Source organism: Salmo salar, chromosome ssa16 (assembly GCF_905237065.1).
Source record: "Salmo salar chromosome ssa16, Ssal_v3.1, whole genome shotgun sequence".
Taxonomy (NCBI): domain Eukaryota; kingdom Metazoa; phylum Chordata; class Actinopteri; order Salmoniformes; family Salmonidae; genus Salmo; species Salmo salar.
Window position 1 is genome coordinate 58,415,942 of NC_059457.1, and position 18,198 is coordinate 58,434,139.

Genomic DNA, 18,198 nt, shown 5'->3' on the forward strand with positions numbered 1-18,198 from the left:
TCCCAGACCTACTGGAACCCTGACCTGTTCACCGGACGTGCTACCTGTCCCAGACCTGCTGTTTTCAACTCTCTAGAGACAGCATGAGCGGTAGAGATACTCTCAATGATCGGCTATGAAAAGCCAACTGATATTTACTCCTGAGGTGCTGACCTGTTGCACCCTCGACAACCACTGTGATTATTATTATTTGACCCTGCTGGTCATTTATGAACATTTGAACATCTTGGCCATGTTCTGTTATAATCTCCACCCGGCACAGCCAGAAGAGGACTGGCCACCCCTCATAGCCTGGTTCCTCTCTAGGTTTCTTCCTAGGTTTTGGCCTTTTTAGGGAGTTTTTCCTAGCCACCGTGCTTCTACACCTACATTACTTGCTGTTTGGGGGGGGGGTTTAGGCTGGGTTTCTGTACAGCACTTTGAGATATCAACTGATGTAAGAAGGGCTATTATAAAAACATTTGATTTGATTTACCCATGTTTGACAAACGTGTACTTTTTCCCACCACTGGTGTTGAGTGTGACGATCTCTCACCTTCGAGTCAGCGTTGAGCGTGATGATCTCATCGTCAGGTTCCAGCAGCTTGCAAGCATAGGCGATGTTGATGGCTGTTTCCTGTTTGTCCCCCGTCAGAACCCAGATCTGGAGCCCCGCCTTCCGCAGCGAAGCAATGGTCTCTGGGACACCGTCTTGTAGACGGTCCTCTATACCCGTTGCTCCTAGAAAACCATACAAACATCAAAGCTGTTGCATTAAGACATAACCTTTCCACAGGTCTTCAGCGGACATCGGTGTTGAAGGTATGCAGTACTAGTATGAACCTCCATGGGGCCTCATTGAACATGCAGTTTTTCAGTAAAGTTTGGTATTTATCCATTTTGAATTTGACGGGACAGTGTGCTGTGCGTATCTTCACACAAATCTCAAATGATGCGTACTAGTGGTTGATGAACTGTATTGCGACCCAACATTGTTATTTTGGGGGAATAGAGGCGTTGAAAGCATTAAAACGTAGGCCTGAGGCCTCCCGAGTGGAGCAGAGGCCTAATGAAAGCATTAAAACGTAGGCCTAGGACCTCCCGAGTGGAGCAGTGGCCTAATGAAAGCATTAAAATGTAGGCCTGAGGCCTCCCGAGTGGAGCAGAGGCCTAATGAAAGCATTAAAACGTAGGCCTGAGGCCTCCCGAGTGGAGCAGTGGCCTAATGAAAGCATTAAAACGTAGGCCTGAGGCCTCCCGAGTGGAGCAGAGGCCTAATGAAAGCATTAAAACGTAGGCCTAGGACCTCCTGAGTGGAGCAGTGGCCTAATGAAAGCATTAAAACGTAGGCCTCCCGAGTGGTGCAGTGGCCTAATGAAAGCATTAAAACGTAGGCCTGAGGCCTCCCGAGTGGTGCAGTGGCCTAATGAAAGCATTAAAACGTAGGCCTAGGACCTCCCGAGTGGAGCAGTGGCCTACTGAAAGCATTAAAACGTAGGCCTCCTGAGTGGAGCAGTGGGCTACTGAAAGCATTAAAATTTAGGCCTGAGGCCTCCCGAGTGGAGCAGAGGCCTAATGAAAGCATTAAAACGTAGGCCTAGGACCTCCCGAGTGGAGCAGTGGCCTAATGAAAGCATTAAAACGTAGGCCTAGGACCTCCCGAGTGGAGCAGTGGTCTAATGAAAGCATTAAAATGTAGGCCTGAGGCCTCCTGAGTGGAGCAGAGGCCTAATGAAAGCATTAAAACGTAGGCCTAGGACCTCCCGAGTGGAGCAGTGGCCTAATGAAAGCATTAAAACGTAGGCCTAGGACCTCCCGAGTGGAGCAGTGGCCTAATGAAAGCATTAAAATGTAGGCCTGCCGAGTGGAGCAGAGGCCGAATGAAAGCATTAAAACGTAGGCCTGCCGAGTGGAGCAGAGGCCTAATGAAAGCATTAAAACGTAGGCCTCCCGAGTGGAGCAGTGGCCTAATGAATGCATTAAAACGTAGGCCTGAGGCCTCCTGAGTGGTGCAGAGGCCTAATGAAAGCATTAAAACGTAGGCATGAGGCCTCCCGAGTGGTGCAGTGGCCTAATGAAAGCATTAAAACGTAGGCCTAGGACCTCCCGAGTGGTACAGTTGCCTAATGAAAGCATTAAAACGTAGGCCTGAGGCCTCCCGAGTGGAGCAGAGGCCTAATGAAAGCATTAAAACGTAGGCCTGCCGAGTGGTGCAGTGGCCTAATGAAAGCATTAAAATGTAGGCCTCCTGAGTGGAGCAGAGGCCTAATGAAAGCATTAAAACGTAGGCCTAGGACCTCCCGAGTGGAGCAGTGGCCTAATGAAAGCATTAAAACGTAGGCCTAGGACCTTCCGAGTGGAGCAGAGGCCTAATGAAAGCATTAAAACGTAGGCCTGAGGCCTCCCGAGTGGAGCAGAGGCCTAATGAAAGCATTAAAACGTAGGCCTAGGACCTCCCGAGTGGAGCAGTGGCCTAATGAAAGCATTAAAATGTAGGCCTGAGGCCTCCTGAGTGCAGCAGAGGCCTAATGAAAGCATTAAAACGTAGGCCTAGGACCTCCCGAGTGGAGCAGTGGCCTAATGAAAGCATTAAAACGTAGGCCTAGGACCTCCCGAGTGGAGCAGTGGCCTAATGAAAGCATTAAAATGTAGGCCTAGGACCTCCCGAGTGGAGCAGTGGCCTAATGAAAGCATTAAAACGTAGGCCTAGGACCTCCCGAGTGGAGCAGTGGCCTAATGAAAGCATTAAAATGTAGGCCTGAGGCCTCCTGAGTGGAGCAGAGGCCTAATGAAAGCATTAAAACGTAGGCCTAGGACCTCCCGAGTGGAGCAGTGGCCTAATGAAAGCATTAAAACGTAGGCCTAGGACCTCCCGAGTGGAGCAGTGGCCTAATGAAAGCATTAAAATGTAGGCCTAGGACCTCCCGAGTGGAGCAGTGGCCTAATGAAAGCATTAAAATGTAGGCCTGAGGCCTCCTGAGTGGAGCAGAGGCCTAATGAAAGCATTAAAATGTAGGCCTGCCGAGTGGAGCAGTGGCCTAATGAAAGCATTAAAACGTAGGCCTAGGACCTCCCGAGTGGAGCAGTGGCCTAATGAAAGCATGAAAATGTAGGCCTAGGACCTCCCGAGTGGAGCAGTGGCCTAATGAAAGCATTAAAACGTAGGCCTAGGACCTCCCGAGTGGAGCAGTGGCCTAATGAAAGCATTAAAATGTAGGCCTGAGGCCTCCTGAGTGGAGCAGAGGCCTAATGAAAGCATTAAAACGTAGGCCTAGGACCTCCCGAGTGGAGCAGTGGCCTAATGAAAGCATTAAAACGTAGGCCTAGGACCTCCCGAGTGGAGCAGTGGCCTAATGAAAGCATTAAAATGTAGGCCTAGGACCTCCCGAGTGGAGCAGTGGCCTAATGAAAGCATTAAAATGTAGGCCTGAGGCCTCCTGAGTGGAGCAGAGGCCTAATGAAAGCATTAAAATGTAGGCCTGCCGAGTGGAGCAGTGGCCTAATGAAAGCATTAAAATGTAGGCCTGCCGAGTGGAGCTAAGGCCTAATGAAAGCATTAAAACGTAGGCCTGCCGAGTGGAGCAGAGGCCTAATGAAAGCATTAAAACGTAGGCCTGCCGAGTGGAGCAGAGGCATAATGAAAGCATTAAAACGTAGGCCTCCCGAGTGGAGCAGTGGCCTAATGAAAGCATTAAAACGTAGGCCTGAGGCCTCCCGAGTGGAGCAGAGGCCTAATGAAAGCATTAAAACGTAGGCCTGAGGCCTCCCGAGTGGAGCAGAGGCCTAATGAAAGCATTAAAACGTAGGCCTAGGACCTCCCGAGTGGAGCAGTGGCCTAATGAAAGCATTAAAACGTAGGCCTAGGACCTCCCGAGTGGAGCAGTGGCCTAATGAAAGCATTAAAATGTAGGCCTGAGGCCTCCTGAGTGCAGCAGAGGCCTAATGAAAGCATTAAAACGTAGGCCTAGGACCTCCCGAGTGGAGCAGTGGCCTAATGAAAGCATTAAAACGTAGGCCTAGGACCTCCCGAGTGGAGCAGTGGCCTAATGAAAGCATTAAAATGTAGGCCTAGGACCTCCCGAGTGGAGCAGTGGCCTAATGAAAGCATTAAAACGTAGGCCTAGGACCTCCCGAGTGGAGCAGTGGCCTAATGAAAGCATTAAAATGTAGGCCTGAGGCCTCCTGAGTGGAGCAGAGGCCTAATGAAAGCATTAAAACGTAGGCCTAGGACCTCCCGAGTGGAGCAGTGGCCTAATGAAAGCATTAAAACGTAGGCCTAGGACCTCCCGAGTGGAGCAGTGGCCTAATGAAAGCATTAAAATGTAGGCCTAGGACCTCCCGAGTGGAGCAGTGGCCTAATGAAAGCATTAAAATGTAGGCCTGAGGCCTCCTGAGTGGAGCAGAGGCCTAATGAAAGCATTAAAATGTAGGCCTGCCGAGTGGAGCAGTGGCCTAATGAAAGCATTAAAACGTAGGCCTAGGACCTCCCGAGTGGAGCAGTGGCCTAATGAAAGCATGAAAATGTAGGCCTAGGACCTCCCGAGTGGAGCAGTGGCCTAATGAAAGCATTAAAACGTAGGCCTAGGACCTCCCGAGTGGAGCAGTGGCCTAATGAAAGCATTAAAATGTAGGCCTGAGGCCTCCTGAGTGGAGCAGAGGCCTAATGAAAGCATTAAAACGTAGGCCTAGGACCTCCCGAGTGGAGCAGTGGCCTAATGAAAGCATTAAAACGTAGGCCTAGGACCTCCCGAGTGGAGCAGTGGCCTAATGAAAGCATTAAAATGTAGGCCTAGGACCTCCCGAGTGGAGCAGTGGCCTAATGAAAGCATTAAAATGTAGGCCTGAGGCCTCCTGAGTGGAGCAGAGGCCTAATGAAAGCATTAAAATGTAGGCCTGCCGAGTGGAGCAGTGGCCTAATGAAAGCATTAAAATGTAGGCCTGCCGAGTGGAGCAGAGGCCTAATGAAAGCATTAAAACGTAGGCCTGCCGAGTGGAGCAGAGGCCTAATGAAAGCATTAAAACGTAGGCCTGCCGAGTGGAGCAGAGGCCTAATGAAAGCATTAAAACGTAGGCCTCCCGAGTGGAGCAGTGGCCTAATGAAAGCATTAAAACGTAGGCCTGAGGCCTCCCGAGTGGAGCAGAGGCCTAATGAAAGCATTAAAACGTAGGCCTGAGGCCTCCCGAGTGGTGCAGTGGCCTAATGAAAGCATTAAAACGTAGGCCTGGGACCTCCCGAGTGGTACAGTTGCCTAATGAAAGCATTAAAACGTAGGCCTCCTGAGTGGTGCAGTGGCCTAATGAAAGCATTAAAATGTAGGCCTGAGGCCTGCCGAGTGGTGCAGTGGCCTAATGAAAGCATTAAAATGTAGGCCTGAGGCCTCCCGAGTGGAGCAGTGGCCTAATGAATGCATTAAAACGTAGGCCTCCCGAGTGGAGCAGAGGCCTAATGAAAGCATTAAAACGTAGGCCTCCCGAGTGGAGCAGAGGCCTAATGAAAGCATTAAAACGTAGGCCTGAGGCCTCCCGAGTGGAGCAGTGGCCTAATGAAAGCATTAAAACGTAGGCCTAGGACCTCCCGAGTGGAGCAGTGGCCTAATGAAAGCATTAAAACGTAGGCCTAGGACCTCCCGAGTGGAGCAGTGGCCTAATGAAAGCATTAAAACGTAGGCCTAGGACCTCCCGAGTGGAGCAGAGGCCTAATGAAAGCATTCAAACGTAGGCCTCCCGAGTGGAGCAGAGGCCTAATGAAAGCATTAAAACGTAGGCCTGAGGCCTCCTGAGTGGAGCAGTGGCCTAATGAAAGCATTAAAACGTAGGCCTAGGACCTCACGAGTGGAGCAGTGGCCTAATGAAAGCATTAAAACGTAGGCCTAGGACCTCCCGAGTGGAGCAGTGGCCTAATGAAAGCATTAAAACGTAGGCCTAGGACCTCCCGAGTGGAGCAGTGGCCTAATGAAAGCATTAAAATGTAGGCCTAGGACCTCCCGAGTGGAGCAGTGGCCTAATGAAAGCATTAAAATGTAGGCCTGAGGCCTCCTGAGTGGAGCAGAGGCCTAATGAAAGCATTAAAATGTAGGCCTGCCGAGTGGAGCAGTGGCCTAATGAAAGCATTAAAATGTAGGCCTGCCGAGTGGAGCAGAGGCCTAATGAAAGCATTAAAACGTAGGCCTGCCGAGTGGAGCAGAGGCCTAATGAAAGCATTAAAACGTAGGCCTGCCGAGTGGAGCAGAGGCCTAATGAAAGCATTAAAACGTAGGCCTCCCGAGTGGAGCAGTGGCCTAATGAAAGCATTAAAACGTAGGCCTGAGGCCTCCCGAGTAGAGCAGAGGCCTAATGAAAGCATTAAAACGTAGGCCTGAGGCCTCCCGAGTGGTGCAGTGGCCTAATGAAAGCATTAAAACGTAGGCCTGGGACCTCCCGAGTGGTACAGTTGCCTAATGAAAGCATTAAAACGTAGGCCTCCTGAGTGGTGCAGTGGCCTAATGAAAGCATTAAAATGTAGGCCTGAGGCCTGCAGAGTGGTGCAGTGGCCTAATGAAAGCATTAAAATGTAGGCCTGAGGCCTCCCGAGTGGAGCAGTGGCCTAATGAATGCATTAAAACGTAGGCCTACCGAGTGGAGCAGAGGCCTAATGAAAGCATTAAAACGTAGGCCTCCCGAGTGGAGCAGAGGCCTAATGAAAGCATTAAAACGTAGGCCTGAGGCCTCCCGAGTGGAGCAGTGGCCTAATGAAAGCATTAAAACGTAGGCCTAGGACCTCCCGAGTGGAGCAGTGGCCTAATGAAAGCATTAAAACGTAGGCCTAGGACCTCCCGAGTGGAGCAGTGGCCTAATGAAAGCATTAAAACGTAGGCCTGAGGCCTCCCGAGTGGAGCAGTGGCCTAATGAAAGCATTAAAACGTAGGCCTAGGACCTCCCGAGTGGAGCAGAGGCCTAATGAAAGCATTCAAACGTAGGCCTCCCGAGTGGAGCAGAGGCCTAATGAAAGCATTAAAACGTAGGCCTAGGACCTCCCGAGTGGAGCAGTGGCCTAATGAAAGCATTAAAATGTAGGCCTAGGACCTCCCGAGTGGAGCAGTGGCCTAATGAAAGCATTAAAACGTAGGCCTAGGACCTCCCGAGTGGAGCAGTGGCCTAATGAAAGCATTAAAATGTAGGCCTGAGGCCTCCTGAGTGGAGCAGAGGCCTAATGAAAGCATTAAAACGTAGGCCTAGGACCTCCCGAGTGGAGCAGTGGCCTAATGAAAGCATTAAAACGTAGGCCAAGGACCTCCCGAGTGGAGCAGTGGCCTAATGAAAGCATTAAAATGTAGGCCTAGGACCTCCCGAGTGGAGCAGTGGCCTAATGAAAGCATTAAAATGTAGGCCTGAGGCCTCCTGAGTGGAGCAGAGGCCTAATGAAAGCATTAAAATGTAGGCCTGCCGAGTGGAGCAGTGGCCTAATGAAAGCATTAAAATGTAGGCCTGCCGAGTGGAGCAGAGGCCTAATGAAAGCATTAAAACGTAGGCCTGCCGAGTGGAGCAGAGGCCTAATGAAAGCATTAAAACGTAGGCCTGCCGAGTGGAGCAGAGGCCTAATGAAAGCATTAAAACGTAGGCCTCCCGAGTGGAGCAGTGGCCTAATGAAAGCATTAAAACGTAGGCCTGAGGCCTCCCGAGTGGAGCAGAGGCCTAATGAAAGCATTAAAACGTAGGCCTGAGGCCTCCCGAGTGGTGCAGTGGCCTAATGAAAGCATTAAAACGTAGGCCTGGGACCTCCCGAGTGGTACAGTTGCCTAATGAAAGCATTAAAACGTAGGCCTCCTGAGTGGTGCAGTGGCCTAATGAAAGCATTAAAATGTAGGCCTGAGGCCTGCCGAGTGGTGCAGTGGCCTAATGAAAGCATTAAAATGTAGGCCTGAGGCCTCCCGAGTGGAGCAGTGGCCTAATGAATGCATTAAAACGTAGGCCTCCCGAGTGGAGCAGAGGCCTAATGAAAGCATTAAAACGTAGGCCTCCCGAGTGGAGCAGAGGCCTAATGAAAGCATTAAAACGTAGGCCTGAGGCCTCCCGAGTGGAGCAGTGGCCTAATGAAAGCATTAAAACGTAGGCCTAGGACCTCCCGAGTGGAGCAGTGGCCTAATGAAAGCATTAAAACGTAGGCCTAGGACCTCCCGAGTGGAGCAGTGGCCTAATGAAAGCATTAAAACGTAGGCCTAGGACCTCCCGAGTGGAGCAGAGGCCTAATGAAAGCATTCAAACGTAGGCCTCCCGAGTGGAGCAGAGGCCTAATGAAAGCATTAAAACGTAGGCCTGAGGCCTCCTGAGTGGAGCAGTGGCCTAATGAAAGCATTAAAACGTAGGCCTAGGACCTCCCGAGTGGAGCAGTGGCCTAATGAAAGCATTAAAATGTAGGCCTGAGGCCTCCTGAGTGCAGCAGAGGCCTAATGAAAGCATTAAAACGTAGGCCTAGGACCTCCCGAGTGGAGCAGTGGCCTAATGAAAGCATTAAAATGTAGGCCTGAGGCCTCCTGAGTGGAGCAGAGGCCTAATGAAAGCATTAAAACGTAGGCCTAGGACCTCCCGAGTGGAGCAGTGGCCTAATGAAAGCATTAAAACGTAGGCCTAGGACCTCCCGAGTGGAGCAGTGGCCTAATGAAAGCATTAAAATGTAGGCCTAGGACCTCCCGAGTGGAGCAGTGGCCTAATGAAAGCATTAAAACGTAGGCCTGAGGCCTCCCGAGTGGTGCAGTGGCCTAATGAAAGCATTAAAACGTAGGCCTAGGACCTCCCGAGTGGAGCAGTGGCCTACTGAAAGCATTAAAACGTAGGCCTCCTGAGTGGAGCAGTGGGCTACTGAAAGCATTAAAATGTAGGCCTGAGGCCTCCCGAGTGGAGCAGAGGCCTAATGAAAGCATTAAAACGTAGGCCTAGGACCTCCCGAGTGGAGCAGTGGCCTAATGAAAGCATTAAAACGTAGGCCTAGGACCTCCCGAGTGGAGCAGTGGTCTAATGAAAGCATTAAAATGTAGGCCTGAGGCCTCCTGAGTGGAGCAGAGGCCTAATGAAAGCATTAAAACGTAGGCCTAGGACCTCCCGAGTGGAGCAGTGGCCTAATGAAAGCATTAAAACGTAGGCCTAGGACCTCCCGAGTGGAGCAGTGGCCTAATGAAAGCATTAAAATGTAGGCCTGCCGAGTGGAGCAGAGGCCGAATGAAAGCATTAAAACGTAGGCCTGCCGAGTGGAGCAGAGGCCTAATGAAAGCATTAAAACGTAGGCCTCCCGAGTGGAGCAGTGGCCTAATGAATGCATTAAAACGTAGGCCTGAGGCCTCCTGAGTGGTGCAGAGGCCTAATGAAAGCATTAAAACGTAGGCATGAGGCCTCCCGAGTGGTGCAGTGGCCTAATGAAAGCATTAAAACGTAGGCCTAGGACCTCCCGAGTGGTACAGTTGCCTAATGAAAGCATTAAAACGTAGGCCTGAGGCCTCCCGAGTGGAGCAGAGGCCTAATGAAAGCATTAAAACGTAGGCCTGCCGAGTGGTGCAGTGGCCTAATGAAAGCATTAAAATGTAGGCCTCCTGAGTGGAGCAGAGGCCTAATGAAAGCATTAAAACGTAGGCCTAGGACCTCCCGAGTGGAGCAGTGGCCTAATGAAAGCATTAAAACGTAGGCCTAGGACCTTCCGAGTGGAGCAGAGGCCTAATGAAAGCATTAAAACGTAGGCCTGAGGCCTCCCGAGTGGAGCAGAGGCCTAATGAAAGCATTAAAACGTAGGCCTAGGACCTCCCGAGTGGAGCAGTGGCCTAATGAAAGCATTAAAACGTAGGCCTAGGACCTCCCGAGTGGAGCAGTGGCCTAATGAAAGCATTAAAATGTAGGCCTGAGGCCTCCTGAGTGCAGCAGAGGCCTAATGAAAGCATTAAAACGTAGGCCTAGGACCTCCCGAGTGGAGCAGTGGCCTAATGAAAGCATTAAAACGTAGGCCTAGGACCTCCCGAGTGGAGCAGTGGCCTAATGAAAGCATTAAAATGTAGGCCTAGGACCTCCCGAGTGGAGCAGTGGCCTAATGAAAGCATTAAAACGTAGGCCTAGGACCTCCCGAGTGGAGCAGTGGCCTAATGAAAGCATTAAAATGTAGGCCTGAGGCCTCCTGAGTGGAGCAGAGGCCTAATGAAAGCATTAAAACGTAGGCCTAGGACCTCCCGAGTGGAGCAGTGGCCTAATGAAAGCATTAAAACGTAGGCCTAGGACCTCCCGAGTGGAGCAGTGGCCTAATGAAAGCATTAAAATGTAGGCCTAGGACCTCCCGAGTGGAGCAGTGGCCTAATGAAAGCATTAAAATGTAGGCCTGAGGCCTCCTGAGTGGAGCAGAGGCCTAATGAAAGCATTAAAATGTAGGCCTGCCGAGTGGAGCAGTGGCCTAATGAAAGCATTAAAACGTAGGCCTAGGACCTCCCGAGTGGAGCAGTGGCCTAATGAAAGCATGAAAATGTAGGCCTAGGACCTCCCGAGTGGAGCAGTGGCCTAATGAAAGCATTAAAACGTAGGCCTAGGACCTCCCGAGTGGAGCAGTGGCCTAATGAAAGCATTAAAATGTAGGCCTGAGGCCTCCTGAGTGGAGCAGAGGCCTAATGAAAGCATTAAAACGTAGGCCTAGGACCTCCCGAGTGGAGCAGTGGCCTAATGAAAGCATTAAAACGTAGGCCTAGGACCTCCCGAGTGGAGCAGTGGCCTAATGAAAGCATTAAAATGTAGGCCTAGGACCTCCCGAGTGGAGCAGTGGCCTAATGAAAGCATTAAAATGTAGGCCTGAGGCCTCCTGAGTGGAGCAGAGGCCTAATGAAAGCATTAAAATGTAGGCCTGCCGAGTGGAGCAGTGGCCTAATGAAAGCATTAAAATGTAGGCCTGCCGAGTGGAGCAGAGGCCTAATGAAAGCATTAAAACGTAGGCCTGCCGAGTGGAGCAGAGGCCTAATGAAAGCATTAAAACGTAGGCCTGCCGAGTGGAGCAGAGGCCTAATGAAAGCATTAAAACGTAGGCCTCCCGAGTGGAGCAGTGGCCTAATGAAAGCATTAAAACGTAGGCCTGAGGCCTCCCGAGTGGAGCAGAGGCCTAATGAAAGCATTAAAACGTAGGCCTGAGGCCTCCCGAGTGGAGCAGAGGCCTAATGAAAGCATTAAAACGTAGGCCTAGGACCTCCCGAGTGGAGCAGTGGCCTAATGAAAGCATTAAAATGTAGGCCTGAGGCCTCCTGAGTGCAGCAGAGGCCTAATGAAAGCATTAAAACGTAGGCCTAGGACCTCCCGAGTGGAGCAGTGGCCTAATGAAAGCATTAAAACGTAGGCCTAGGACCTCCCGAGTGGAGCAGTGGCCTAATGAAAGCATTAAAATGTAGGCCTAGGACCTCCCGAGTGGAGCAGTGGCCTAATGAAAGCATTAAAACGTAGGCCTAGGACCTCCCGAGTGGAGCAGTGGCCTAATGAAAGCATTAAAATGTAGGCCTGAGGCCTCCTGAGTGGAGCAGAGGCCTAATGAAAGCATTAAAACGTAGGCCTAGGACCTCCCGAGTGGAGCAGTGGCCTAATGAAAGCATTAAAACGTAGGCCTAGGACCTCCCAAGTGGAGCAGTGGCCTAATGAAAGCATTAAAATGTAGGCCTAGGACCTCCCGAGTGGAGCAGTGGCCTAATGAAAGCATTAAAATGTAGGCCTGAGGCCTCCTGAGTGGAGCAGAGGCCTAATGAAAGCATTAAAATGTAGGCCTGCCGAGTGGAGCAGTGGCCTAATGAAAGCATTAAAACGTAGGCCTAGGACCTCCCGAGTGGAGCAGTGGCCTAATGAAAGCATGAAAATGTAGGCCTAGGACCTCCCGAGTGGAGCAGTGGCCTAATGAAAGCATTAAAACGTAGGCCTAGGACCTCCCGAGTGGAGCAGTGGCCTAATGAAAGCATTAAAATGTAGGCCTGAGGCCTCCTGAGTGGAGCAGAGGCCTAATGAAAGCATTAAAACGTAGGCCTAGGACCTCCCGAGTGGAGCAGTGGCCTAATGAAAGCATTAAAACGTAGGCCTAGGACCTCCCGAGTGGAGCAGTGGCCTAATGAAAGCATTAAAATGTAGGCCTAGGACCTCCCGAGTGGAGCAGTGGCCTAATGAAAGCATTAAAATGTAGGCCTGAGGCCTCCTGAGTGGAGCAGAGGCCTAATGAAAGCATTAAAATGTAGGCCTGCCGAGTGGAGCAGTGGCCTAATGAAAGCATTAAAATGTAGGCCTGCCGAGTGGAGCAGAGGCCTAATGAAAGCATTAAAACGTAGGCCTGCCGAGTGGAGCAGAGGCCTAATGAAAGCATTAAAACGTAGGCCTGCCGAGTGGAGCAGAGGCCTAATGAAAGCATTAAAACGTAGGCCTGCCGAGTGGAGCAGAGGCCTAATGAAAGCATTAAAACGTAGGCCTCCCGAGTGGAGCAGTGGCCTAATGAAAGCATTAAAACGTAGGCCTGAGGCCTCCCGAGTGGAGCAGAGGCCTAATGAAAGCATTAAAACGTAGGCCTGAGGCCTCCCGAGTGGAGCAGAGGCCTAATGAAAGCATTAAAACGTAGGCCTAGGACCTCCCGAGTGGAGCAGTGGCCTAATGAAAGCATTAAAACGTAGGCCTAGGACCTCCCGAGTGGAGCAGTGGCCTAATGAAAGCATTAAAATGTAGGCCTGAGGCCTCCTGAGTGCAGCAGAGGCCTAATGAAAGCATTAAAACGTAGGCCTAGGACCTCCCGAGTGGAGCAGTGGCCTAATGAAAGCATTAAAACGTAGGCCTAGGACCTCCCGAGTGGAGCAGTGGCCTAATGAAAGCATTAAAATGTAGGCCTAGGACCTCCCGAGTGGAGCAGTGGCCTAATGAAAGCATTAAAACGTAGGCCTAGGACCTCCCGAGTGGAGCAGTGGCCTAATGAAAGCATTAAAATGTAGGCCTGAGGCCTCCTGAGTGGAGCAGAGGCCTAATGAAAGCATTAAAACGTAGGCCTAGGACCTCCCGAGTGGAGCAGTGGCCTAATGAAAGCATTAAAACGTAGGCCTAGGACCTCCCAAGTGGAGCAGTGGCCTAATGAAAGCATTAAAATGTAGGCCTAGGACCTCCCGAGTGGAGCAGTGGCCTAATGAAAGCATTAAAATGTAGGCCTGAGGCCTCCTGAGTGGAGCAGAGGCCTAATGAAAGCATTAAAATGTAGGCCTGCCGAGTGGAGCAGTGGCCTAATGAAAGCATTAAAACGTAGGCCTAGGACCTCCCGAGTGGAGCAGTGGCCTAATGAAAGCATGAAAATGTAGGCCTAGGACCTCCCGAGTGGAGCAGTGGCCTAATGAAAGCATTAAAACGTAGGCCTAGGACCTCCCGAGTGGAGCAGTGGCCTAATGAAAGCATTAAAATGTAGGCCTGAGGCCTCCTGAGTGGAGCAGAGGCCTAATGAAAGCATTAAAACGTAGGCCTAGGACCTCCCGAGTGGAGCAGTGGCCTAATGAAAGCATTAAAACGTAGGCCTAGGACCTCCCGAGTGGAGCAGTGGCCTAATGAAAGCATTAAAATGTAGGCCTAGGACCTCCCGAGTGGAGCAGTGGCCTAATGAAAGCATTAAAATGTAGGCCTGAGGCCTCCTGAGTGGAGCAGAGGCCTAATGAAAGCATTAAAATGTAGGCCTGCCGAGTGGAGCAGTGGCCTAATGAAAGCATTAAAATGTAGGCCTGCCGAGTGGAGCAGAGGCCTAATGAAAGCATTAAAACGTAGGCCTGCCGAGTGGAGCAGAGGCCTAATGAAAGCATTAAAACGTAGGCCTGCCGAGTGGAGCAGAGGCCTAATGAAAGCATTAAAACGTAGGCCTCCCGAGTGGAGCAGTGGCCTAATGAATGCATTAAAACGTAGGCCTCCCGAGTGGAGCAGAGGCCTAATGAAAGCATTAAAACGGAGGCCTCCCGAGTGGAGCAGAGGCCTAATGAAAGCATTAAAACGTAGGCCTGGGGCCTCCCGAGTGGAGCAGTGGCCTAATGAAAGCATTAAAACGTAGGCCTAGGACCTCCCGAGTGGAGCAGTGGCCTAATGAAAGCATTAAAACGTAGGCCTAGGACCTCCCGAGTGGAGCAGTGGCCTAATGAAAGCATTAAAATGTAGGCCTAGGACCTCCCGAGTGGAGCAGAGGCCTAATGAAAGCATTCAAACGTAGGCCTCCCGAGTGGAGCAGAGGCCTAATGAAAGCATTAAAACGTAGGCCTGAGGCCTCCTGAGTGGAGCAGTGGCCTAATGAAAGCATTAAAACGTAGGCCTAGGACCTCACGAGTGGAGCAGTGGCCTAATGAAAGCATTAAAACGTAGGCCTAGGACCTCCCGAGTGGAGCAGTGGCCTAATGAAAGCATTAAAACGTAGGCCTAGGACCTCCCGAGTGGAGCAGTGGCCTAATGAAAGCATTAAAATGTAGGCCTAGGACCTCCCGAGTGGAGCAGTGGCCTAATGAAAGCATTAAAATGTAGGCCTGAGGCCTCCTGAGTGGAGCAGAGGCCTAATGAAAGCATTAAAATGTAGGCCTGCCGAGTGGAGCAGTGGCCTAATGAAAGCATTAAAATGTAGGCCTGCCGAGTGGAGCAGAGGCCTAATGAAAGCATTAAAACGTAGGCCTGCCGAGTGGAGCAGAGGCCTAATGAAAGCATTAAAACGTAGGCCTGCCGAGTGGAGCAGAGGCCTAATGAAAGCATTAAAACGTAGGCCTCCTGAGTGGTGCAGTGGCCTAATGAAAGCATTAAAATGTAGGCCTGAGGCCTGCAGAGTGGTGCAGTGGCCTAATGAAAGCATTAAAATGTAGGCCTGAGGCCTCCCGAGTGGAGCAGTGGCCTAATGAATGCATTAAAACGTAGGCCTACCGAGTGGAGCAGAGGCCTAATGAAAGCATTAAAACGTAGGCCTGCCGAGTGGAGCAGAGGCCGAATGAAAGCATTAAAACGTAGGCCTCCCGAGTGGAGCAGTGGCCTAATGAAAGCATTAAAACGTAGGCCTGAGGCCTCCCGAGTGGAGCAGAGGCCTAATGAAAGCATTAAAACGTAGGCCTGAGGCCTCCCGAGTGGTGCAGTGGCCTAATGAAAGCATTAAAACGTAGGCCTGGGACCTCCCGAGTGGTACAGTTGCCTAATGAAAGCATTAAAACGTAGGCCTCCTGAGTGGTGCAGTGGCCTAATGAAAGCATTAAAATGTAGGCCTGAGGCCTGCAGAGTGGTGCAGTGGCCTAATGAAAGCATTAAAATGTAGGCCTGAGGCCTCCCGAGTGGAGCAGTGGCCTAATGAATGCATTAAAACGTAGGCCTACCGAGTGGAGCAGAGGCCTAATGAAAGCATTAAAACGTAGGCCTCCCGAGTGGAGCAGAGGCCTAATGAAAGCATTAAAACGTAGGCCTGAGGCCTCCCGAGTGGAGCAGTGGCCTAATGAAAGCATTAAAACGTAGGCCTAGGACCTCCCGAGTGGAGCAGTGGCCTAATGAAAGCATTAAAACGTAGGCCTAGGACCTCCCGAGTGGAGCAGTGGCCTAATGAAAGCATTAAAACGTAGGCCTGAGGCCTCCCGAGTGGAGCAGTGGCCTAATGAAAGCATTAAAACGTAGGCCTAGGACCTCCCGAGTGGAGCAGAGGCCTAATGAAAGCATTCAAACGTAGGCCTCCCGAGTGGAGCAGAGGCCTAATGAAAGCATTAAAACGTAGGCCTAGGACCTCCCGAGTGGAGCAGTGGCCTAATGAAAGCATTAAAATGTAGGCCTAGGACCTCCCGAGTGGAGCAGTGGCCTAATGAAAGCATTAAAACGTAGGCCTAGGACCTCCCGAGTGGAGCAGTGGCCTAATGAAAGCATTAAAATGTAGGCCTGAGGCCTCCTGAGTGGAGCAGAGGCCTAATGAAAGCATTAAAACGTAGGCCTAGGACCTCCCGAGTGGAGCAGTGGCCTAATGAAAGCATTAAAACGTAGGCCAAGGACCTCCCGAGTGGAGCAGTGGCCTAATGAAAGCATTAAAATGTAGGCCTAGGACCTCCCGAGTGGAGCAGTGGCCTAATGAAAGCATTAAAATGTAGGCCTGAGGCCTCCTGAGTGGAGCAGAGGCCTAATGAAAGCATTAAAATGTAGGCCTGCCGAGTGGAGCAGTGGCCTAATGAAAGCATTAAAATGTAGGCCTGCCGAGTGGAGCAGAGGCCTAATGAAAGCATTAAAACGTAGGCCTGCCGAGTGGAGCAGAGGCCTAATGAAAGCATTAAAACGTAGGCCTGCCGAGTGGAGCAGAGGCCTAATGAAAGCATTAAAACGTAGGCCTCCCGAGTGGAGCAGTGGCCTAATGAAAGCATTAAAACGTAGGCCTGAGGCCTCCCGAGTGGAGCAGAGGCCTAATGAAAGCATTAAAACGTAGGCCTGAGGCCTCCCGAGTGGTGCAGTGGCCTAATGAAAGCATTAAAACGTAGGCCTGGGACCTCCCGAGTGGTACAGTTGCCTAATGAAAGCATTAAAACGTAGGCCTCCTGAGTGGTGCAGTGGCCTAATGAAAGCATTAAAATGTAGGCCTGAGGCCTGCCGAGTGGTGCAGTGGCCTAATGAAAGCATTAAAATGTAGGCCTGAGGCCTCCCGAGTGGAGCAGTGGCCTAATGAATGCATTAAAACGTAGGCCTCCCGAGTGGAGCAGAGGCCTAATGAAAGCATTAAAACGTAGGCCTCCCGAGTGGAGCAGAGGCCTAATGAAAGCATTAAAACGTAGGCCTGAGGCCTCCCGAGTGGAGCAGTGGCCTAATGAAAGCATTAAAACGTAGGCCTAGGACCTCCCGAGTGGAGCAGTGGCCTAATGAAAGCATTAAAACGTAGGCCTAGGACCTCCCGAGTGGAGCAGTGGCCTAATGAAAGCATTAAAACGTAGGCCTGAGGACCTCCCGAGTGGAGCAGAGGCCTAATGAAAGCATTCAAACGTAGGCCTCCCGAGTGGAGCAGAGGCCTAATGAAAGCATTAAAACGTAGGCCTGAGGCCTCCTGAGTGGAGCAGTGGCCTAATGAAAGCATTAAAACGTAGGCCTAGGACCTCCCGAGTGGAGCAGTGGCCTAATGAAAGCATTAAAATGTAGGCCTGAGGCCTCCTGAGTGGAGCAGTGGCCTAATGAAAGCATTAAAACGTAGGCCTAGGACCTCCCGAGTGGAGCAGTGGCCTAATGAAAGCATTAAAACGTAGGCCTAGGACCTCCCGAGTGGAGCAGTGGCCTAATGAAAGCATTAAAATGTAGGCCTAGGACCTCCCGAGTGGAGCAGTGGCCTAATGAAAGCATTAAAACGTAGGCCTAGGACCTCCCGAGTGGAGCAGTGGCCTAATGAAAGCATTAAAATGTAGGCCTGAGGCCTCCTGAGTGGAGCAGAGGCCTAATGAAAGCATTAAAACGTAGGCCTAGGACCTCCCGAGTGGAGCAGTGGCCTAATGAAAGCATTAAAACGTAGGCCTAGGACCTCCCGAGTGGAGCAGTGGCCTAATGAAAGCATTAAAATGTAGGCCTAGGACCTCCCGAGTGGAGCAGTGGCCTAATGAAAGCATTAAAATGTAGGCCTGAGGCCTCCTGAGTGGAGCAGAGGCCTAATGAAAGCATTAAAATGTAGGCCTGCCGAGTGGAGCAGTGGCCTAATGAAAGCATTAAAACGTAGGCCTAGGACCTCCCGAGTGGAGCAGTGGCCTAATGAAAGCATTAAAATGTAGGCCTAGGACCTCCCGAGTGGAGCAGTGGCCTAATGAAAGCATTAAAACGTAGGCCTAGGACCTCCCGAGTGGAGCAGTGGCCTAATGAAAGCATTAAAATGTAGGCCTGAGGCCTCCTGAGTGGAGCAGAGGCCTAATGAAAGCATTAAAACGTAGGCCTAGGACCTCCCGAGTGGAGCAGTGGCCTAATGAAAGCATTAAAACGTAGGCCTAGGACCTCCCGAGTGGAGCAGTGGCCTAATGAAAGCATTAAAATGTAGGCCTAGGACCTCCCGAGTGGAGCAGTGGCCTAATGAAAGCATTAAAATGTAGGCCTGAGGCCTCCTGAGTGGAGCAGAGGCCTAATGAAAGCATTAAAATGTAGGCCTGCCGAGTGGAGCAGTGGCCTAATGAAAGCATTAAAATGTAGGCCTGCCGAGTGGAGCAGAGGCCTAATGAAAGCATTAAAACGTAGGCCTGCCGAGTGGAGCAGAGGCCTAATGAAAGCATTAAAACGTAGGCC

General features: G+C 51.0%; 1 protein-coding gene across 1 annotated transcript in view; it reads right to left on the minus strand.

The window, feature by feature from the left end:
* Nucleotides 1-18,198, minus strand: part of atp10a (ATPase phospholipid transporting 10A) — a 217,411-nt gene that overhangs the window by 37,704 nt on the left and 161,509 nt on the right. The window contains exon 13 of the mRNA XM_045696689.1: nt 536-720. Coding sequence (XP_045552645.1) covers nt 536-720 — 185 coding nt within the window. The remainder of the gene's footprint in view (nt 1-535; nt 721-18,198) is intronic.